The 23,329-nt window shown below is 37.9% G+C and overlaps 2 protein-coding genes across 8 annotated transcripts in view; one reads left to right on the top strand and one right to left on the bottom strand.

Moving 5' to 3' along the window:
• Positions 1 to 18,075, top strand: part of SGTB (small glutamine rich tetratricopeptide repeat co-chaperone beta) — a 40,912-nt gene extending 22,837 nt beyond the window's left edge. Inside the window, exons 6-11 of the mRNA XM_021701987.1 lie at positions 8,826 to 8,930; positions 13,066 to 13,204; positions 13,309 to 13,371; positions 16,471 to 16,508; positions 16,735 to 16,818; positions 17,902 to 18,075. Coding sequence (XP_021557662.1) covers positions 8,826 to 8,930; positions 13,066 to 13,204; positions 13,309 to 13,371; positions 16,471 to 16,508; positions 16,735 to 16,818; positions 17,902 to 18,013 — 541 coding nt within the window. The 3' untranslated portion in view covers positions 18,014 to 18,075. The remainder of the gene's footprint in view (positions 1 to 8,825; positions 8,931 to 13,065; positions 13,205 to 13,308; positions 13,372 to 16,470; positions 16,509 to 16,734; positions 16,819 to 17,901) is intronic.
• Positions 18,076 to 20,384: 2,309 nt separating this feature from the next.
• TRAPPC13 (trafficking protein particle complex subunit 13) overlaps positions 20,385 to 23,329 on the bottom strand; it is a 39,270-nt gene continuing 36,325 nt past the window's right edge. For 3 of the 7 annotated variants that reach the window (XM_021701808.2, XM_021701810.2, XM_021701813.2), the window contains 2 exons: positions 22,678 to 22,828; positions 20,385 to 22,552 (listed from right to left, as the gene is read on the bottom strand). In XM_021701808.2, the coding sequence (XP_021557483.1) occupies positions 22,445 to 22,552; positions 22,678 to 22,828 (259 nt within the window). In that variant the 3' untranslated portion in view covers positions 20,385 to 22,444. Of the gene's footprint in view, positions 22,553 to 22,677; positions 22,897 to 23,329 lie in introns of all 7 variants that reach the window. The other 4 variants (XM_021701809.2, XM_021701811.2, XM_021701814.1 and 1 more) reach the window with 3 other exon arrangements.

Genomic DNA, 23,329 nt, shown 5'->3' with positions numbered 1-23,329 from the left:
TATCTTCTTTTTTTTGGGGGGGAGGGCCTCTCACATTTTTATGAAAAATTTTGAACTTGAAAAAAGTTTACAATAAATATTCTTATATCCATCCACACCAAGATTTTGCCTTTAATATTTTAGTATATTTGCTATGTCACATGTTTATTCATCTATTTGTACCCCTCTGTTCATTAGTCTGTCTTATTTTTGATGCATTTCAAGGTAAATTGCAGCCATCAGTACACTGTCCCCCCTAAATACTTTATCATGCATGTCATAAATAGAGTTCAGTATTTTGCATTTTTTTCTTTTGAGGTAAAATTTATAGGTCATAACATACACAAATCTTAACTGCACTTGGCCTGAGTTTTGACAAATGCATACACTTGTATAACTCAAAACCGCCTATCAAACTACTGAAAATTCTACGTGCCCCTTCAGAGTCAGTTGCCTAAAACACCAGAGGTTGCAACCACTGTTTTGCTTTATTTCCTTACTATAGATTAGATTTGTTTCTTTGAGAGTTCCACATAAAAGGAATCATACCATATGTACTATTTTGTGTGAGACACTTTTTGCTTAGGTTAATGGTTTCGAGATTCACCATGTTGTTTCTTGTCTCAGTGGTTCTTGCTTTTAATTGCTCAGTCGTACTCTACTGTTTGCATGTACCACAGTTTGCTGAGCCGTTTTCCTATTTATGGTCACCTGGGCGCTTTTGGTTTTTTGTTTGTTTTGCATTTTGTCCAGAAATTATAGTTATTTGTGGAAGAGTTGGATCCATAAGGAAGTTAGTTGTCCATACTAGAAATCTACATTTCCTTTACCAAAAAAATCCCTTTATTAATGTGTCTTAATAATCTAGCCCAGAAAAAAATCCAAGTAATTTGTGGAAAATGAATTCTGCAAGCTGTGTATTCTATTCTCTGTCCTCAGATAGCTATGTATGTTTTAATTTAGCATATGAAATATTTGAAACAAAAACATTTAATAATGTCACTAAATGTTATGACCAGATATAGATGTTATCAGAGAATTGCTTGTAAAGACCACAGTAAGCCGTACACTTTTAACTATGAATATGATAAATTGGAGCCTAAATAAATCATTTATTTCAAATGAGATTAGGGTTCATGAATAGTCTTACGTTTACTAGTACTGGATTGAAAGAGATTCTTGGCAATACCTGTGCTTGCTTTTCATTTAGCTGTCTTTAAGTTGAAATCAATAATCATGCTTATCTTTTTCATTTAAATAGTATCTTTTTTCCCTGAGGAGTTCAGTAATAGAGCAAGCAATTTCGTATTAAATAATTAGAAAACTTTATTTGTATATTTAATACAAATACTGAAAAAAGTTAAAAAAATTTTTTTAGACCCTAGTAGTTGTAAATATCTCAATAGCCTATAGTCTTGCCAACTACCCCTTGCATTTTTATTAGCCAGCCGGCTGCCAAGAATTAGAAGCCTGAAATAGCAGATCTAAATATTCCTTTTGATATTCATTTTCACAGTTTTATTCCTAATCAAAATATTGTTCATATATTAAACTTGCTAGCATGAACTGTAGTTTTCTTTTTATAGAAGTGACTTTGTTGTATCTTAGAACATAATCAGTTGGCACATTTCTTAATCATAAGCCTTTCTTTTCTAGTATTTATCTTCTGTTTTAGCTTTTAGGATCCTAAGGATGCTTTAGGCTCAGCTTAGGTACCAGGAAAACCTGAGTCCTTCCTTGCAAACCTATTATTTATTTTTGCTTTTTTTTCTCTACTCACTGACCATGATATATAACATTTATGTCAGTTTATCATATGTTGTGCCTTATTTTATTTGCACACTTATTTTATTTCTTCAGGTGAAGGGCAGAGATTGGATCTTGTATCTTTTTTATCTCTTATAGTACCTAGCACTGTTCCTCACAGGACTTCAGCCAGTTTTTGTTGGATGTCTGGAGGACTACAGAAGAATTACAAGAAATTTCCAGTGATGTTGAAGCGACGACACTCACTTTAACACTTGTAGACATAAAACAACAAATGATTGAGTATAGATCTAAAACATTTACAAGTAGTTTATAATATGAAATGATATTTTATATTAAGCTAGCTAAATTTCTGTGTCTTCTATCCCTAAACAGTACTCATATTTCTTCTGTACAACCTCATTGCTGAGTACATTACTTTACTCATAACTGTCTTATGTTTCTGGGATGGATGGATGGTTGAATGACTGAGAAAATAAATGGAATTATTTGGTGTACAAGAGAGAGACAGAGCATGATTGAGAGAATTTATCCAGAGGCCTCTCAGGTGATGGGGAATTGGAGATGGAGCTAGATTTGATGGACAGGTAGAACTTAGGTGGAGGATAGGGGTAGGGGAAGGCATTTAAGTTGGAGACTCTAGTTTAAAAGGCACAATTAGGAATGCTAGTGGCAGCGTGAGCTATGAGAAAGATTGGAACAGAGACCGTGCTGTTTTTCACTTTGTTTTCCTTCACCTCCATAAGCAGCATGTAGTCATTAGGCTCACGTGGATTTGAACTTGGTTCATTAAGTTTGGAGTTGAATCCCAGGTCAGCCACGTACTAGCTCTGTGGTCTTGGGCAGCTGCTTAACCTTTTTGAGCTTCAGTTTCCTCGCTTGTAAGATAGAGATATACTAACCCTGTGAGGGGTGATAATTACATAAATTACCTAGCATAGTTCTAGGCTTTCAATATTTGTTTCTTTTAAAAACAGTGTAATTCCTAGTTGTAGAAATAAGTTTTTGCTGTAACTTATTTATGCATGACCTATGGTATGGGAGATTAAGTTACCTGTGATTTTTCTTTTTGCCTCGTTTTCTATAAAAATAGAACACAGGTTATATTCATGCTCTTGCTCTAACAGGGTAAAGTAGGCGAAGGTGTCCGAAAACATGGTGACTCTGGCTGTATTGTTCTGTTGGAATTTCATTAGTTATGCCCTGATAACCAGACAGCAGGGGCAGAGAGAGCAGGCCACATTGATATTCAGTTCAGACACTGGCATGTTTGGCTTCATCTCACAGAAGATTTGAATATAGCCCAAATTCTCTTCCCTTTCCTGGCCTTAGATGTTCAGGTGCTTGTCCTCTTTTGAAAGATCCTAGCTTGCAGTTTGTGATCTAGAGCTAAAACTATCGGGCACCTGGGTGGCTCAGTCAGTTAAGTGTCTGCCTTCGGCTCAGGTCATGATCCTGGGATCGAGTCCCACATCGGGCTCCCTGCTCAGTGGGGAGCCTGCTTCTCCCTCTTCCTCTGCCCCTGCTTGTGCTCTCTCTGTCAAATAAATAAATAAATAAAATCTTTTTTTTTTTTTTTAAAGCTAAAGCTATCAAGATTCAAACAGTCATCTTCTTCCCTTCTGCCCACTCTTCTTGCTGGGTCTGATCTCCCTGCCTTATTCCCTGTCTTGTTATCAGTATCTGAAGTGAGAGATCAGGGTGTCTTCTGCTCAGTTTACCTTTTCTGTATACCTCCCAACAGCTCATTTGTTCCCTCCTCCATTTCCATCACTACTCCCTTAGTCTAGATTCTTAAATTTTGCTAAACTAGTGCTATAGTAACTTCATTTGGCTTCCATTGTCTACTTGCACTCCCCGCTCCAATCTTCTGACAAAAGGGTCTTTCTAAAATGTGAATTTAATCATCTAATTTTTGCTTTCTTCTTGCTAGACCCAAGTACCTATATGATCATATTTAAACTCCTCAGCATAAGATCTTTTATAATCTAGGCATTTAAAAAATATTTGGCTGTTTTTATTAGCCATTCATTTTTTTCCTTTTTTTAAAAATAGATTATTTATTTATTTGAGTGAGAGAGAGAACACGAGAGGGGGGAGGGACAGAGAGAGAGGGAGAAGCAGGTTCTCCACTGAGCAGGGATCCCATTGTGTGACTCTATTCCAGGACCCCTGGATCATGACCTGAGCCAGAGGCAGATGGTTAACCGACTGAGCCACCCAGGTGTCCTGTCATTTTCCTTTTTAAAATTTTATTATTTTCACTCTTCTTCCTACTCCATTCTTCTTTCTACTCTATGCACATAGAATGTGAAATTTGCTGACTTCTTTTTTTTTTAATGTCTTCTTTATTTTATTTTTAAATTTTTATTGAGGTATAATTAACATACAATATTATATTAACTTCAGGTGGGCAACATATTGATCAACAATTCTATACATTACTGAATGCTCACTATGATAAGTATAGTGACCGTCGCCATATAATAACGTTATTATTGGCTATATTCCCTTGTACTGTACTTTTCATCTTGGTGAAATTTGCTGACTTCTTAAGAGTACCATGTTGAGACATCTCTCCATGCTTTTATGTGCTCTGCCTAGAATGTTCCATACCTTATTTAACTGGTCAACTGCCAGCCATCGTTCAAGACCCTGCTAGGTGTTACTTTTGGAAAGATTTTCTTAATTTTTTCTCTTCCCAACCTCCTGTCCATACTCTTGCACCCTTCCCCACCGTGTCCTATGGAGTGCTGCTGTCTAGGATGGGAGCCCCTAGCCACATGTGGCTGGTCAAATGCAAGTTAAACTTAATAAAATAAAAAATTCAGTTCCTCAGTTGCGCTAGCATATTTCAAGGGCTCTTTCGCCACATGTGGACAAGGGGCTGCTGTACGGGATAGCACAGATGAAGAACTTATTTATCACAGGAAGTTCTATTAGCTCTGTACAGGGTTAACTATGCTCAACTCATGTTGCCTCTTCCTTTGATACTTTGTTGATACTTCTTTTGACTCCATTGTTGCACTTACCACACTATTATTTATTTACATCTGTTTTTCTCTATTAGATCGTGAAAGATTGGAGGGCAGAGATGTGTCCTCTTCATCTCTGTGTATTTGTGTATTTGGTTTGAGTTGAAATGATACCGTGAATTTTAGGAGGGAGAATTGCCTCTACTTGAAAGACTTCTAATAGTGAAGCAGTTATATGTCAGCATGTTTTATACATATATACATAAATACGTATTATAAATAATATCATAAATTTGTTATATAATATATATTTAGGAGAATAAATCTAAAACTATTTAAAACCTATTTCAACTTACTGAAAGAGTAATACATGAACATCTATATATGCTTACCCTAGAGTCAAAAATAGCTAACATTTTGCCATGTTTACTTTCTCTCTCTTTCTGTCTCTCTGTGGGGGTGTTGTGAGTGGGTGTATAAAATTTTCTTGCTGGTCCTAAATCCTTCAGTTATATCTCCTAAGAATGAGAATATACTCTGCATAATTATCATACCATTCACATGTAGGAAAATTAGCACTGACATTTCTTCATTTGTCCCTAGAATACTTTCGATAGCTATGTCTTTGATCCAGAAGCCAATCAATGTTTGTGTGTTGCGTTTTGAGATGTTACTTTTGTCTCTTAATCTAGAAAATATTACTGGTTTTTTATTTATATTTTTATGACATAGACATTTTTGAAGAGTTCCGACCAGTGATTTTATAGCATGTGCCATAATCTGGATTTGTGTGATTGTTGCCTCAGGATTAATTTTAGGTTGAAGTGTGGTATTAAGCCCACATAAATAATTATGTGTACCATTTATTGCATTAAAATAGGAGGCACATAATTTCGAAGTGTCCATTAGTGGTGATTCTAAGTTTGATATCTTAGGGTGGTGACCATCATCTCTGTTATTCCTTTTATAATTAAAAATTATCTGTAGGGTCAGATCATGTGAATATCCCATTCCCCAGCAATCTTTTACTCAGTGTTTTACCATACGTTCATGATCTTTCCTTGAATCATTAAAACACTGATGGTTACAAAATGGTGATTTTCTAATTTTATCATTTCTTTTACATTTATTTTCTCACATATTTCTGTAAAGAAGAACTTTCTTTCCACTCCCCCCTTTTCCACTTTCCTCCTCCTTTCCCCTCCCCCAACTTTTTTGAGTATCATTATGGACTAATGAATTTTTAAAATCACTGTTCAATGTGTTATAAGAAATTGCTATAATTATTATTTTTGGCACTTAAATTTATCCCATATTTGGCTAGTGAGAGCCCCTTTAAACTTGCTATGTGTCCTTTTATATAACTTTGTTTTGAACATTTTCTTACTTCCTGAGACAACAAGGTATTCCACAATTGTCCTGTACATACTTTGCCCTAGACCTGAGCTCAGCTGTTTCTACAAGTAGCCCCTATTCCTGTTAGTGGAGAATAGTATTTAGAAACCAAGGTCTGGTCGCAAGACATGATCATTGCTACTGAAGTGTTATTGCTTCTTCAGTGAACAGAGCTAGGAAATACAATTTTTGAAAAATCATCGGTTTATGCAGATACCTTCAATTTGTATTCCATTGTCACCTTCCCCCATTTTATGTGGATTTCTTTTCTTCCAGAGTGAAAATCCTGCTTTCCAACACCACCAGTATGTTTACTCATTAGGTCTACCCTTCAGTATTCTTCAGTTGATAGTATAATACCAATATTATGCCACTAGCAAGCCTACTAAGTAAATTTCACAATTTCTTTTCTCCTTAGAATCCGTCTCATTAAAGATATATACTCAGAATACTACTTGAAAGTTACTTGAATTCTTTTTGATCTACAGTTAGCATCATTTGTTTCTCTTTTACTCAGTTTGAAAGTTTGCTTTTTCATCCTTTTTGAAGTCTTATGCCCATTTTTATCCCATCTACCTCATGCCCACCCATCATCTATGAGAGTGAGACTTTTCATATAAGTTTGATTTCTGAGCCATGTAAATGTTTTCCATAAAATTAAACAGACAGGATGGTCAGTAATAATGTCAGTAATAATGACTCTCTTTATCCTCAACAGTGCTTTTTGGCTTGTGTTTTATATTTGTGTTCCTACATCAGCTTTTTTGTTTTCAGTTGGCCTGATTATCTTTTTCTAGCCCTTTCTTTAACCTGTGTGTGATTATGTTTTAGGTGGTATGTATACAATTTGAGAAACTGATTTTTATCTAGGTTACTTTGTAGTTGCTTTTATGTTTGAATTGGTTTTCTGCTATGATATTATTTGGCTGCCTCTCCCTTCCCCCTTCCCTGCTCTTTTTTTTTTTTTTTGCCTTCTATGGTATTGAGTTATTTTTACTTCATTTTTTTCTTTCTAATTATTTGGAAGTTATACATTCTATATCTCTTCTTTTAATGGTCATTTTTTTTTTAAAGATTTTATTTATTTATTTGAGAGAGAGAGAATGAGAGAGAGTGAGTACATGAGAGGGGGAAGGGTCAGAGGGAGAAGCAGACTCCCTGCTGAGCAGGGAGCCCGATGTGGGACTCGATCCAGGGACTCCAGGATCATGACCTGAGCCGAAGGCAGTCGCTTACCAACTGAGCCACCCAGGCGCCCTTAATGGTCATTTTTAATGGCCATCCTTCTCATGCTGGTTAGTGTGTGTTGGATGTTCAAATAAACCCATGCCTCTTTTTCATATGAACTACTAAATCAGGTTTGTTGAATTCTGGACTTTGACACTAAATTTTTTTTCACTGAAAGAAAGGATACTGTATGTTTATTTTTTTAAAAAATTTTATAATCTTAATTTGGAAAGAGAGTCTCAGTCATGCTATATGAAGAAAAATTGACAGAAAACTGGACTGACCACCGCCTTTCCTTTATAGCCTGCCGGCTACCTCCACCCCTCCCAGGAACCTAAGCACTGTTGAGGCCAGGAATATTATTCTGATTACTGCTCTATGCCTAGAAAAGTATCTGTGCATTAGCTAGACCTCAATAGATGTATTAGTTGAATGAGTAAGTAGAAATATTTAGTCTGGAGAAGAGTGAATGGAGCAGTGGGGGGAGTGGGATGGAGGGCAGGAGAAATGATGGAATGTTTTAGTTTGAAGAGCTTGCATGTAGGACAGTCATTTTGCTTGTTTAGAATGGCCCTGAGGGTTGAAGTGAGCGTGACAGCAGGGAAACAGAGGGCTATCTACTATCAGGATTGTGCGGAGGAATAGAAAGTAGCTTCATTATACCATCACACCCTGGAATCAAGTTATTCCAGGAGAGTTCCATTAGAAGTAACTGGAGGGGGGAAATCGGAGGAGTAAACGAACCATGAGAGACTATGGACTCTGAGAAACAAACTGAGGGTCCTAGAGGGGAGGGGGGTGGGGGGATGGGTTAGCCTGGTGATGGGTATTAGGAGGGCACGTATTGAATGGAGCACTGGGTGTTATACGCAAACAATGAATCATGGAACACAACATCAAAAACTAATGATGTAATGTATGGTGATTAACATAATAAAAAAATAAAATAAATAAAAGAAGTAACTGGAAAGGATTCAATAGTATTTAATCGCTCTGAGATTCTGTGCTAAGTGGATGGAATGCATTGCCATCCTTCATTTGCAGCCAGATTTAGGTTAAATTTTGATCTTAGACTTGCCCGATGATGATCTTAACCCTACTAGTAAAGTGACCATTTTACGGCATAACACTGGGTAGCCATCACTCTGCACACTTCCTTAGTAATCCCACATGTCCTGGTGCTTTCATTTTTCTGTTTGGGCAAATTAGAAAAGCAATAAGTAGGTAGATTACTGGTATGATTCACTTATTTGTCTTTTCTCTAGCAAAGCAAACAGTGAAAGGCAGCCTGCATATTTTCTCTGAGATTTACTTTTGAAATATCTTTTTGTTTGATTATAGAATTATCTTAGTTTGATTTAGATATTTGCTGGCAGTGATATACAAATTGGGACAAGGAAAATGTAGTTTTATTAGTACCTGACAATCTAAATTAGTGCCTTGAGGGCTGCTTATAATAAAAATCTCTTCTCTTTCTCTTAGGGCTGCTGCTCAGAGTAAATTAGGTCACTACACAGATGCAATAAAGGATTGTGAGAAAGCAATAGCAATTGATTCAAAATACAGCAAGGCATATGGGAGAATGGGGTAAGTTCTGGCAAAATGTTCAAAGAAGTACCAGGGAGTATCAGATTTGCTGTTCTTAATGGTTTGGTTTCCAATTTCCTGCTTAAATATTGCAAGGAAGATCAATATACCATTGAGAGAGGAAATGACTGCAACTTCTTTGACTTGGATAGAGGTGACCTGTTGTATGATGAATGGTTGGTTGTTGGAGAAAATCATACAACCATACTGAGTAGACTCACTTCATGTTCAAGGCCACAGATCTCAAATGAGTACTCAGTATTTTGGTGGACAATCCTACTATACTTCCTTCTACATTCACCTTACCACTTTCTTCCCACCTTCTCTTCTCTCTTCAAATTTCCACCACATGCTCCATGGTGACTCTCAGCTCATGTTTGCCTTGCAATTAATTTAGAAAAATAGATGCATTTAGAAGAAAAGTAACTACTCTTCCTGCTTCTGAATCAACCAGTCCACCTGCATTTGTATCCTCACAGACTGCCTTTTGTTCCTGTTCAAATGGAAGGGTTCTTTTCTAAGACTTGCCTTCACTCATGCCATATATCTCATCCCTTTGTACCTTCCCCAGGACTTTATGCTTGGAATCCTCTCCTTTATCTTCTGCAACACCAGACTTCCTACCTCTATCAGTGACAATGACTCCATGTGGAAAGGTCATAGAAAATCACCCATTGGAACTGTCCTTTTCCCAGAGAGGCCCCTTCCCAGCTCTTCTTTCTCTGAATCGCTGCCATAGCTGCCTGTGTTTGCTGTCTCATCTCCCTCATGTCTCATTTGCCTTCCGCTCGCTCTGATAGGGCTTTCATCTCTGTCACTCTGTTGACAGCCCTGTTCACAGTCCCCGGTTGTCCGTATTTTCCCAGGGCCAGTGTTCACGTCTCTGTCCTTACCCTGCCCCGTGTTTTAGTATCTGGCATGATTAACTTTTTTTTTTCTTTTAAAGTTTATTTATTTAAGTAATTTCTCTACCCAATGTGGGGCCCAAACTCATGACCCCGAGATCAAGAGTCGCATGCTCTTCCAACTGAGTCACCCAGGCGCCCTGGCACGATTAACTGATATTTGAAATACTTCATTCTCTCCTCTTCTGTGACTTCACACTTCCTGGTTTTCCTTCTGCTTCACTGGATGCTCTTTCCCAGTCTCCCCTGCTGGTTCTTCCCTCTGTACCACCTCTAAATGACGGAGGACTTCAGGGCTCTCTCCTCTGCTGCTGCCATTTTTCTGTTCTCTCTTCTGATTCCAACCTGTCCATGCTTTTAAATTCCATCTACAGTCAGTACTCATTATTCATGGATTCTGTATATAGAATTTGCCTACATGCTGAAATTTTCTTGTAACCTCCAAATCAGTAATCACTGTGCTTTTGTGGTCTTTCACAGAAGGGTGAAAAATTTGAGTCACCTGTCATGCCAGTTCTCAGCAGAGGTCTGGTAAGATGATGCTCTGCCTTTTTGTTTTATTTTATTTTATTTTTTTTAAAGATTTTATTTATTTATTTGAGAGAGAGAGAATGAGAGAGAGCACATGAGAGGGGGGAGGGTCAGAGGGAGAAGCAGACTCCCTGCCGAGCAGGGAGCCCGATGTGGGACTCGATCCAGGGACTCCAGGATCATGACCTGAGCCGAAGGCAGTCGCTTAACCAACTGAGCCACCCAGGCTCCCTTGTTTTAGTTCTCATGCTGTAAATGAGCGTCGTTTTCACAGTCTTTCTGGAGCTGTTTTTTCTTTCTTTTTTTTTTTTTTTTGCATTTTCATGCCTTTTGTGGTTGATTTCCCTGTTTACAATGGCCCCCAAATGTAGGCTGAAGTGTTGTCTAGTGTTCCTAATCACAAGGAGGCTACTATGCACCTTATAAAGAAAATATAGATAATTTTTTATGAGACATGAGTTAGTGCTGTTGGCTGTTAGTTCAGTGCCAATGAATCATTAATATGTATTAAATAAGGTTTCTTTAAAAAGAAACACACATAAAATAAGGTTAGGTTTTGATCTGTTGATGAAAATGTTGTGACCAAAAACTCACAGGAGCCCAACCCTATATTTCCTCTAGGAGTAATTGTTCATTATTTGCTAATTTATTGTTTGTGGTGACTTTATAGAATATAACTTCTGTTGTTAACGAGTCTCAACTGTATATGATGATGCAGCTCTTAGGTTATATGTCTGAACTCCGTACTCATATATTCAACTACTTTTCATCTCCACTTAGATGTTTGATAGGCATTTAAAGCTTAACATGCCCCCAAAAGAACTTTTGTTCCCTTCTTAAATCTTTCCCAGCTCAGTAAATGGTACCATCATTCACCTACCAGTGCCAAAAGGTCAAAAGCCTAGGAGTCATCCTTCAGTCGTCTTATGCCTGACACAACTAATCTATCAGCAAGTCCTGTCAATTCTGGTTTCCATATATATCTTCACCTCAAGCATTGAATGCTATCTTGTTTCTAACCCTAGCCCAAATTATTATCTCTTACGTAGGCTACTGCAGTAGCTTCATAACTGGTCCCCCTTGCCACCATTTTACCCATACCCATGTTGATTCATCTGCAGAAAAGCCAGAATGTTCTTTTCTTCTATTTTGTTTTTTTTTAAGAGATGGGGAGAGAGAGAGAGAGAGGAGAAGGGTGAAGGGGCAGAGGGAGAGAGAATCTTAAGCTCCACACCCAGCACGCAGCCTAACATAGGGCTCAGTCTCACAACCCTGAGATCATGACCTGAGCCAAAGTCACGAGTCAGAGGCTTAACCGACAGCCACCCAGGCACCCCCCAAAGTGAATGTTCTAAAGCATAAATCAGATCTGTCACTCCATTGCAACGAGAATAAAATCCAGACTCCAAACCGTGGTCTTATATGATCTGGCATCTGATTATTCTCTGACATCATCTTTCCACACTTTATTTTCTGTGCTCCCTCCTCATCAGCTTTTGTCCCGTTCCTTAAGTATACCAAACACATCGTTCGCAGGGCCATTGTGTTTACCATGTCTTCTGTTTAGAATGCTCCTCCTTTGACTTTCATGTGACTGCTATCTACTCATCACTCACGTCTTTTCATTGTGGCTGTCTTTGAGGAGCTCCCCCTCTCTTTAATATTATGATTTTATTTGCATGTTTATTACTTATCTTTCCAGTTAGGATGGAATTTTCTTAAACTCAAGGGCTTTATCTTTCTCATTGTGAACTACAAAATAGTATCTGGTACACAGTAGGGTTTTAGTAAGTATTTATTGACTGTTGATTCGTTGAGGACTCTGAAAAAATATCATTGTTGACTGGAAGAAAATGAATTAGGTTTTGAGAATTTTTCTGTGGTTAGACACTGTATTCTGTCTTGATCAGAAGTCTGGGAGGTAAGTCATCCAAGAAAGAAGTGGAGTAATTTGTTAAAAACAACCCTATACTATAAACAAACCTCAATACTATCTATCCGTATATACCATTAGTGTATAGTCCTGAAGTAATTTTCTGATAAATCAATTCTAACTAGGAAGAGGAAAACAAAATTTAATAACAAACTCTTTGATCTGTGCCTGGGATAAAAATGTGTTGAGTTGTAAAGATGCTAATTTTATCTACTTCACACCTAAGATGTCCTCTTCACGAGTAGTCCACTGATACCCCATCGCCCATTTTTGTTTTTTATTTTTTTAATGGCAAATTGATATTTATTGTGGCTCAGTGTCTTTGTTAGGAAGAAGGAAGAAAATGGGGCATTAGGAAGCACACATCTAATTCAGAGTCCCTAAAATGGTTTTAGCATCATGAGTTAAAATGGCCACAGGTTGTTAGTCAGCTCACATCTTTGTGGAGCTTTATCATTCATAAGGCAATTACTTCACATACTAGGCTTAAAATTGAAAGGGTAGGTAAGTGTCATTTCTAAGCATTAAATTCATGACTTATGGGACAGCTAAGGTTGTCAGCAAGCAGAATGGAGAGAGTCCAGACTTACAGAATCTTGGAATTAGAAGGAATTTTAGTGATATTCCTCTGAATCACATAGTACAGTGAATCAAGTAAGCGTAGTCTGGATTCGAATTGATTACCAAGACAGACGTTTGACTGTTGGTGATGTCCTGATGTTTTTCAAACATATTATCTTAAACTCTTATATTTTATTCTTTTCAGACTGGCCCTCACTGCCATAAATAAATTTGAAGAAGCAGTTACAAGTTACCAAAAGGCATTAGATCTTGACCCTGAAAATGATTCTTATAAGTCAAATCTGAAAATAGCAGAACAGAAGTTAAGAGAGGTATCCAGTCCTGTAAGTTATTAATGACAGATGAGGGAAATATTTTCTGTCATCCTCAATTTATTATAATCAAATTATAGTGGTTGGACTAATTCTCAGATATAATTGTTTTACAGACAGGAACTGGATTGAGCTTTGACATGGCTAGCTTAATAAATAATCCAGCCTTCATTAGTATGGTGAGTATATTTCCTTTTCTGCTCTGCTGGGTCTGTTTTCCATAGAGCTTTGTGGTTCCCAAACTTTTAGAAACCAATATGAAAGCTTTTGTGGTGGTGGTGGTGGTGGAGTGGGGATACAGCACTCTGGCTCAGGTTTTTAACCTGCCTATGTACCTCTTTGTGAGAAAGCCATGGAGAGACTTTAGGAAGCCCACGGATTCCCTGAAAATGTATAAAAAATTTTTATACATGTGCACATATGCACTTTTCTATGGAGAGAACCATATTTTTCATCCAAGTGGCAAAGGGGTCTGCATATCTACAAAAGGTCAAAAACAACTCTTTTCCATGAAAGCGGCCCTAGGAAGATCTCTAATAATTCAAGTCTGAGTAGTTTGACTGTCGTGGTGCCCTAAGCTCTCCTCTCATGGTCTGCTTCCTTTCTATCCTAAGAGTTTATTTGAACTTTTAGTATAATCCTCAGATGTATGTTTTCCATCCTGCAAAAACAACAAAATGACCCATGGATCTTTTTGAAAACGCACATACTCTGGTCCAGTTTGTGGAAACTCTGATTTAGTGGATTGGGATGTTACCTGGGCATATAAGCTCCTTGAGTGATTATTTCTGGTTGAGAACGATTCGTTCCACCACATGCCATGCCCTTGGAAGGCGGCAGTACCACTTGAATTCATCTTTGGTTCTTTCAAAAAATGTGTCATGCATCCACGGAATCTTTGAATTGAAATGCACAGATGGCTCATTCTCAGTGAGATAAAGAAGTCTTTTAAACAATTAGTAGGTTTGTAGCAATTGGCAGTTTACAGTTGGTAGTTGAGATCTTTGTAGACAGTGGTTAATTTTTGAATCACTCACTCAAACTGAGGTGTTGGGAAAGCCACTACTTGCTTTTATTATCAGAGAGATAATTATTTGATTTGCAAATAATTCAGTAACTCTTCTCAAGTCTCAGGATTGAGCCCATCACATTTAAGTTAGTCTTCCTGTGTGCATGCCAGCATTTATATGGCTCTTTGTAGGTTTTGTGACATTTTTAGCATTGCTAGCCATTTCCAGGCCTCAGGTTATGCTATTGTAGTAGGATGTGAAAATGGATTTCTTCTAGTTTCAGATTTGTCTTAGCCCTCAAGATGCTAAGTACCAAAGTGTAGTGTTGCAAAAGGTGGCAGTTAAAAACATACTGTGTGACTTGTAAAAAAGAGTCAGGTTGATAGACAGTAAGAGGATTTTTGGAGAAAGCTATTGGAGTTACAGAGCCTTTCTCCATGTGTGAGGGAGTGAAGGGGGCCTGCCCTCCTCTCAAGCCCCCAGAGAAAGGGCTTTTCTGGCCCACTCCTGAGAGCTTTCCAGATGGCCCCCAGTAGGCTGGTGTCTGACCTGCTGGCTAAAGGAGCCTGTGTGGTTTAGCAAGTAACTGTACTGACACCAGTGGAGTGGAGGGGTGTTTTCTGTGGACCAGGGTGAGCACACTTGCTCATAAGATAGTCCAGTGCGATCTGCCTGGAAAGGCCTCCTGGAAGGTGACAGGACCCCGACACAGAGTCTCTAGAGGAGGACTGCAAAGAACTTGGGACTAAAGGGAAAGTCACAGTGTCCATGCAGAGAGTCAATTATCCTTCTCAGAGGATAGATGAGAACTGGCCGGAGGGGCAGGAGTGGGAGAAGTTTCTGAAGGCCCTTAGAAAGAGCCCCAAGAGAGGTCCCGAGTAAACAATCTGCACATCCAAAGAGCACCAATGCAGACCCACTGAGATACGACCAGTGATCAAATAACTTTCCTGTAGCCCTGACTCTGTGGCTTCCTCGAGGGCCAGGACTCGTGCCCAGCCAGCTGGGGGGAGAGGCAGAGAAACACTGTGGTGAAGAAGAGCGGGCAGTTGTGCCTCTCTCTTCTGGTGCAACTGGCCCATGTGAAGTAGGCCCAGGCCGGGGAGGGGAAACGCTTTGCCTGTAAATGAAGTTTTATGTATTTGGTTATTACAGTGAGCAAGATGTGCAGTACTGAACCAGAGGTCATTTTCCAACTTAAAGCGACTAGAGGGGGCTGCCTGGGTCGCTCAGTTGGTTGAGCATCTGCCTTCAGCTCGGGTTATGATCCCAGGGTCCTGGGATCGAGCCCTGCATCGGGCTCCCTGCTCAGCGGGAGGCCTGCTTCTCCCTCTCCCTCTGCCCCTCCACTCATCCTCTCACTTTTCAAAAAAAACCCAAAAGACAAAAAAGCAACCAGAGGACTGCTTACTTAAAAGTGACCAGAAAAGCCCTAGGATCTGCTCTGTATTTCTTCTAGGTCCTAGAATCTAGAAGAGGATGAACTGCTTTTGCAGAATCAGATTAAAAGGATTGTGAAACAAAAGGCTTTATATTTATAGCTCGTAAATCCTGCTTTTTCTGTGTAAAGACCATAGTGCTTGTGTGTTGGTGCAGAGGCACCAGGTCTAACCAAGACTTGAGGAAAGTTACTGAATTGCTTGCAAGGAAGTCAAACAGTTCTCTTTATGGCAATGAAGCGAGGGATGGCTTTTCCCAACACCTCATTTAGGGTCAGTAAATCAAAATTACTGTCTACAAAGATTTAGAGTAAATTTTACAAGAACATTTGAGGCAAAAAAAAAAAAAAGATTGATATGCTTTCAAAATAGAAAGTTTTACAAGTGACCTGAGCCAAAGGCACATGCTTAACCAACCGAGCCACCCAGGCGTCCCATTTGCAATGTATTTTCAATGCCATTTTTCCTAGTACTTCCTTTTTTTACATTCATTCACTTTGTTTAAAAGTACACTAAAACTAGGGGCGCCTGGGTGGCTCAGTTGGTTAAGTGTCCCGCTCTTGGTTTTGGCCCTGGTCATGATCTCAGGGTCATGAGATAGAGCCTCTCATCGGGTGCAGAGCCTGCTTGGGATTCTCGTCCCCTCCCCACCACCCCCGTTTCATGCACCAGTGCTCTCTCTCAAAAAAAGTACACTAAAACTCTAAAGAATGTTAGAACATGTGTGGTTTAGCTTTCATTCCTGGTTTTGTTTTTTTTTTTTTAATCTTTATTAAAGACTCTTAAATACTGACTGCCTTTAATGGGAGATGCCATTTTTAAATTCCAGGCAGCAAGTTTAATGCAGAATCCTCAAGTTCAGCAGCTGTAAGTATATTTTCCCCTCCCATCTGCCAGGCTCCTAATTTGAGCACATCGGCTCCACATGATAGGTGGTAAACGGTAGATGAATTCCAGCCAATTAGAACTTAGAGCCATTCACATTTGGCCTTCCTACACAGCGCGGGTATATTTAACTGACTTCTCCTTAGCCAGTATCCTACTTGTTAAGAATATATGCCCATCTCAGTGATGTATTTCTTGCCTATTCTAGAATGTCAGGAATGATGACAAATGCTATTGGGGGACCTGCTGCTGGAGTTGGGGGACTAACTGACCTGTCTAGCCTCATCCAAGCGTAAGTGTTACTTAAGATAGAAAGAGTAAAAAAGTTTATGTTTTACAGCTTGTCTCTGAAGTGAAGGGACCAGGGCTTTCTTTTAAAAATTTTTTGACTGTTAGTATCAGTGGCCTCATTAGCTACTCAGTCTAAAGAAATTTATAACATGGAATTTTCAGATTGAAGGGCAGGAATTCAGAAGATCTGTACCCATGAAAAAGTTTTTCGGCAGATTTGAATAGCTACTCAAGGATATAGATGAAAGTCAAATATATGCTTAAAGTATGTATTAATTTAGGTAGACTCATATATTTAAAAATCATGTATTCCATATATTAATGTCCCGACAATTTAGGAAACTATTTTATTTGAACTTTTTCAGTACATGTCATCACCAAAGGAACTCCTTGATCTTCTCATTACTTGAGCACACTACCTTCACTTCTACCCAAGTTGCTTAAGATACTCTGCTTTTTGAACTGATTTTTAAATCTGTGTGTCATGTTGCCACTGGAAATTTTATATGAAGACACAAGGACCGTTTGCTTTTTGTGATCGCAACCATGTAACCCCACTTACAAGATTGCCATTTTTAGAGTGATCTTTACGTGGCATGATTCTAGTGATATGTAACACTTGCAGTTGAAGAATACACACGGAGGAATTTGTATTAAGATTCTTTGCCTTTGTAAAAATCAGTTATGTCAGGTGACATATAGGTGACGAGAATGGGTGTGGCACCTATCATACCTGATGACAAGAAAAATTCCTTGCATTGTATTTGAGCACCTACAACGAAAGCATGTACTGTTCAGCCCTTTGTTTATTTGTGGTTAAGCCCTAGTGGGGGTGGATTTCACCCTGATTTCAGGAAGTCACTTTTTACCATGGTTGTTTTGTTTCTTATGAAGAACACTGCACTGTAATAATGCTATATGGAGGTTATTTGTAACTGGAAGATACTAAAATCAGGTGTCTAAGATCTGTTTTTATAGAAAAAGTTCCCTTTGAGTAATACCCACATCCTCTGCAGTTCTCTTTGCATGGGTATGATATGACTACAAGTTCCCTAATTCATACCACTTTGCCTCTTCACTACAGGGGACAGCAGTTTGCTCAGCAGATACAGCAACAGAATCCTGAACTTATAGAGCAACTTAGAAATCACATCCGGAGCAGATCATTCAGCAGCAGTACTGAAGAACATTCGTGACTTGACCAGGGACCCTGGCCCAGAGCACAAATGATTATGGCTCTTACGTGTTTGCTGTAGATAGTGGCCAAAACAAAGACACCTAAAGAAAGAGTCAATCTGTCTAGACGATAGGTTTAGCATAAAGACTTGAACATAACGTGACTCCTTTGCAAACAAATGATCAGTAGCCCTGTGGAGTGCCAGTGTAGTACTGGACAGGGTTCCATTTTCAAATCCTCATCATCGTATTTGTATGTTAGACCTAATAGCAGAGTTCATTTATTGAACAGTAAGGCTGTTTATTGGTGAGCTCTCCAGCTCCAGATTCCCGTAAGCAAACTTCTTTGAAAGATGGAGATGATGAAGAGGAAAGGTTTCTCATGCTGGTTTAGGAGAAATATCCTGGCCACTGAACAGCGTGTCTGGAGAGAAGAAATTTATTGTCTAGATTTCATTTGGAAAGTGCTCTCAGGACTGAATATAGATCACAGGGCCAGTACTATCTTTAATGCTGCTTGTTCTGATGGGTAACAGGGAATACTGAGAGCTGGTGGAAAGCAGCATTTGGCGCAGGGGTTGTTTTTTGAAAAGGAAAATAGATGCTGTGAATGTACAGAGAGTGAAGGTAGGCTATTCAGGTTTTCTGCATAGTTCTTAACTCATCTTGCCTGCAGTTTGGTCTTGATAACATTAGCATGGCCAATTACTCTAAGAACATAATAAAATACATTTAGAAATCCTTAATGGTTCTTTAGGTCCTTTGTATAACTATTCCGTTTAATGTACACAATTTCTCCAGTGGTACCCTTACCATGGAAACTCTCAAATATATTTACATTTAAATAAGCCAGTGGTTTGACCCTCAAGTTAAGGATTTTCTAAGTGGCATTTAATTATGTGCATATAAATACTGATTTTTTAAAAACTCACTAATTATTTGATGGATTAAGAAAAGCTTCTATCACTAACATTGCTTGTTCATGTAGACCTTTGCTGTAATTTGGCTTGGCATGTTGCTTTTATGCTTAATCCTAATTTGATGCAATGTAAACATAACAGGGGACTTAAAATATTTCACTGAAATCAGAATTCATAGTAGTTAATGAAGAAATGTGGCATTAAGTATTAATGGCATGGCTTTAACTACAGTGATGGAAAGACCATTCTAACTGGAATTTCTTTTGTTAATTACGGAATTGGTAAAGTTGGGTGAACACACAATTTCACAAGTGTTGTGAGAGACAACTGAAAAAGTAATACAAAATTAAGTTAGTAATACTCATGATGATGAGGGCTTTACTATAACTATTGTCCTCAGAAGACCTGGTATCTGTAAGTTTAAAAACCAACTTTTCCTTTCTTTCCCTTGTGAGATTAGAACAGTGGTTCTGTAATTTCATTGTAAGAATTCATTAAAAATGCAATTTTAATGTGTCCTGTAGTAAGGCCTAGGAATCACCATTTTAAATAGCATACCAGGTGGTTCTGATGTAGGTCCAAGGACTCTAATTTAGAGGAACGGTTAAGTTAGAGACTTCTCAGACCAGCAAATACATGACTGCCTATGTTCACGCTACAGGGAAGACCCATATAAATCTATAGTTCTGGCCAGAGAAGAACGGGACTTAAAATTTTAGGCCCTCTGAATGAAATCTCCTATATTCCATCTAAGCGAACTTAATTTTTTATAAAGTTAAATTCAGGTTCTAGTGTTCAAGTGTTATACAGAATGAAGTACTGACTATTCACATGAAAGGTAGGGCTGTTCTGGAAAAAAAAAAAAAGTGAAAGGTGATCCACAATTAAAAATTAGCTACTCTTGGGGCACCTGACTGGCTCAGTAGGTAGAGCATGTGACTCTTGATCTCAGGGTCATGAGTTCATGAGTTCAGGCTCCACGCTGGACATAGAGCTTGCTTAATTTAAAAAAAAAAAAAAAAGCTACTCTTATCCAGTGGTAAGAAAAAGTTTCTATCAAAACTATCTTGAGTGCATTAAAATGCTTTTATATCAATAAAATTGGTAAGCCTCTAGGTGACTGACTAGGAAAATAAAGAAAATACAAATCAACAGTGCCAGAAGTGAAAGGGGATATCACCACAGCCTTCCGGACTTTACAGGGATAATCAGAAAATACAATGACCAACTCTAGGTCCATATACTGCACAACTTACATGAAACAGATTAATTCCCTGTAAGATAAAAATTACCAAAGCTCAGTGAAGAAACAGATATCCTCCAGAAGAGCAAGCTACGGGCCCAGATGATTTCAATGGTAAATTCTACCAAACACTGACAGGAGAAATACTATCAATTCTACACTATCTCTTTCAGAAAACAGAAGAAGAGGAAACACTTTCCAACTCATTTTATTTAGCGATTTACTCTGATACCAAAATTGTTACAACACATTATAAGAAAAAACACTTTAAAACAATGTCTTGATTTGCTAGTATCTATAGTTGAGGTAAGCCATTCTTTTTACATAAAGAGCTGGTATATTCCTTCCATTTCAACTTTCTAGTTTGTTTCTTGGTTGATATACCACCTATAACAAATTCAATCTAGGTATACCTTCATCACTTTGGAATCACCGCAAATTATTTCAAGGAAGTTTTGTGCAGTTTGATTGTGCTAGCTACTCTTAAAATTATAAGGGATGCCCCAAATACTATGCTGGCTTGTCCTGAACAAGAGGACATGAAAGTCAATCTTTATATATATTCTACTTAGGAATGATTGGCTTCTGTTAACCGCACTTCACTGTTAATAGCTGTGGCTGTCATGATGCTATGGAAAACTTAAAAAGTCCTTTTTATGCAAATGACATTTTCATTTAATGTGACAAACTGTTTATCTAATTTTTATAATATGGTTTAAACAGATCCTAAGATGACATTATCTAACCTTTATTTAAAGAATGGACAATGTGTATCATAAAAGAGACTTTGTAATTAAATCAAATTATATAGGAGATTCCAAGTGACCATTATATGTTACTTTTAAAATTTGGAACAATGAAACAGAAGGTTCAGGCATGAGAAGATGCTTAAAAAAACAATCGAAATACACAGTGCAGTGGATATATAGTCTTATCATTTAATCATCCTTACTCATTCTGGAAGAAACACAGACTTCAGCTTTATACTGCTTCCACTTTATTTTGCACAGGTATTTCATTATTAGTGCAACTTAAGGGGCAAATCTCATTCTGAATATAGCTTTACTCTGGACCAAATAATTTGTCATGGCAATAAATAATTATGCATTTAAGAAAAACCAATTTTTGTATTTGACTTAATGTACTCTAACATTTAAGCAATTATATTTACATCCTTGAATTTCAACTTACCAAAATAAGTTTTTATTTAACAGCATAAGCTTTTGGTTTCCTTACAAAATATCGAAACTTATGTATTCATGTTCTAAACTTGTTTACAATCTTAACTTTCTTACTCTTTTGTTCCTGGAATAAGTAAATCACTGTGATTACATACAGAGACAGTTTTATAGTATTCATACATGATGTAGAGTTCAAAATCAAATAGCAGAGGTGGAAATCCTTTAAACATGCCTTATGAAAATAAGGGGCTTATTTTTCAATGTGAAAAAAAACCCAGGACTTTTTGGCTTAGAATTAGAAAATTATCAGGATTCTTAGTTAAAAGTTAACAGAGTAATCAACAATCCAAGAAATTAAACCAATTCTGATCCGCTATTAGTAACTGAAATTTAGACATGTGTGTTAATATGTAACCACAAACATAGGTACATACAAACAGAATAACTGAAAACTGAGGAGAACTCATACTATGTTAGCAATATCCTACTCTCATTGTCTTAAGCTTTTTCTGCTGACTGAGGAGTTAGGAAAAAAACGGGTTAATTGGAAAATTTTAAATAAAGTATTGTAAGATCGAAAGTTTTAAACAACTGTATCTTTTGGACCAAGGTCAGCAAACGACGGCCTACAGGCCAAATCTGGCCAGTTGCCTGTTTCTGTAAACACTGCCTGCTCTTTTTGCCTCCTGGCTGCTGACCCACTACGACAGCAGAGTTGAGTATTTTCAACAGAAACCACATTTCCTGCGAAGACAAATATTTGTATCTGGCCCTTTACATAAAATGTTTGCTAACTCCCCATTCCAGATACTTGCTAGGGACAAACAGCCTCAAATACAGAGCTTTTGGAGAACAAAGTCCAATGGTTATCTAAAAATGGAATAGGCTGAGTGTAGAAAATGTACAAATGTCCATTCAGAATATAACTCACAAGATAAAATCCGTAGATGGTTCTTTTCAAAACAAATATTTAATATTTTAACTTTGGCAGGGAAGAAATTTAAGTAACAGGTACTTATTTTTGTTGTAGACTTGATCATTTCACAAAGGTGACAAAAATACAGAGAGTTCTGTGAAATTCAATGAAAAGCATAACACTGGAAATCTTCAGCTCTCCACTTTAATGGCCGAAGATACCACACAGACCTGTGCGATGTCATCATATTCATATGTTCTCTTTAAGAACGTGTCTGTTAGTCTTAAGCCGGAGACACTCTATTGAGAGAAAGACAGAGGCATGAATTTTCATTCATTGGTAATTACCAGAGAAAATGTGGAAAGAGTCAATGCCCATGGGTTAATAGTCCCCAGATACCGAAATGACTGAACAGAGTGCGCACCTGCAGTCCCTGTACTGAAGACAGCAGAGTAAGGGCAAGGCAGAGAGAGGAACTGGGATGCAGCTTTCCAAGCTGTCTTCCTGAAATGCCACACCAGTGGAGAGAATTGGTATTGCACATTTCCAAAACCAGATCCATAGTCCTTTCACTGCTGGAGGAATCAGAAAGACAGGAATAAATCTTGTTCCTTTCACAAAGCGGTACTTGGTGTTTCTTCCACTAGTGCCAGTGAATTTGTTTTCAGGGTATCCATGAGAATAAAAAGCAGAATCAGAAATAAAAAGCTGTAATGTCATTTTTATTTCACTGAAGACAGAATCAGGAAAATAAAAGGAGATGGCATCTTCTAGGGTTTAAAGTGGCACTGAGATTGATCTGCCTGACTGGATATAAGCCTTCTGGTTCTATTATTGAATCCTGGCTCCCTGGTGCTGATCTGTTAACAGCTCTGCCATTTCTCTGGGAGACTTCCAGACATCTGTGTCTAATCTCGTTATGTTTTCTATTTCTGTTAGGTACTCTACAGGAAAGAAAAAGATAAACTGATTCTTTCTGCTATTTAACCTATATTCCTTTACCATGCAGATAACACAGAAAATGACAAGATTTCTAAGTAAATATTATTCAAGTTTGTTCACTGGTCACATGATAA

The sequence above is a fragment of the Neomonachus schauinslandi genome, chromosome 7 (assembly GCF_002201575.2).
Source record: "Neomonachus schauinslandi chromosome 7, ASM220157v2, whole genome shotgun sequence".
Lineage (NCBI taxonomy): Eukaryota > Metazoa > Chordata > Mammalia > Carnivora > Phocidae > Neomonachus > Neomonachus schauinslandi.
This window is presented reverse-complemented; position numbering and strand designations above follow the sequence as displayed.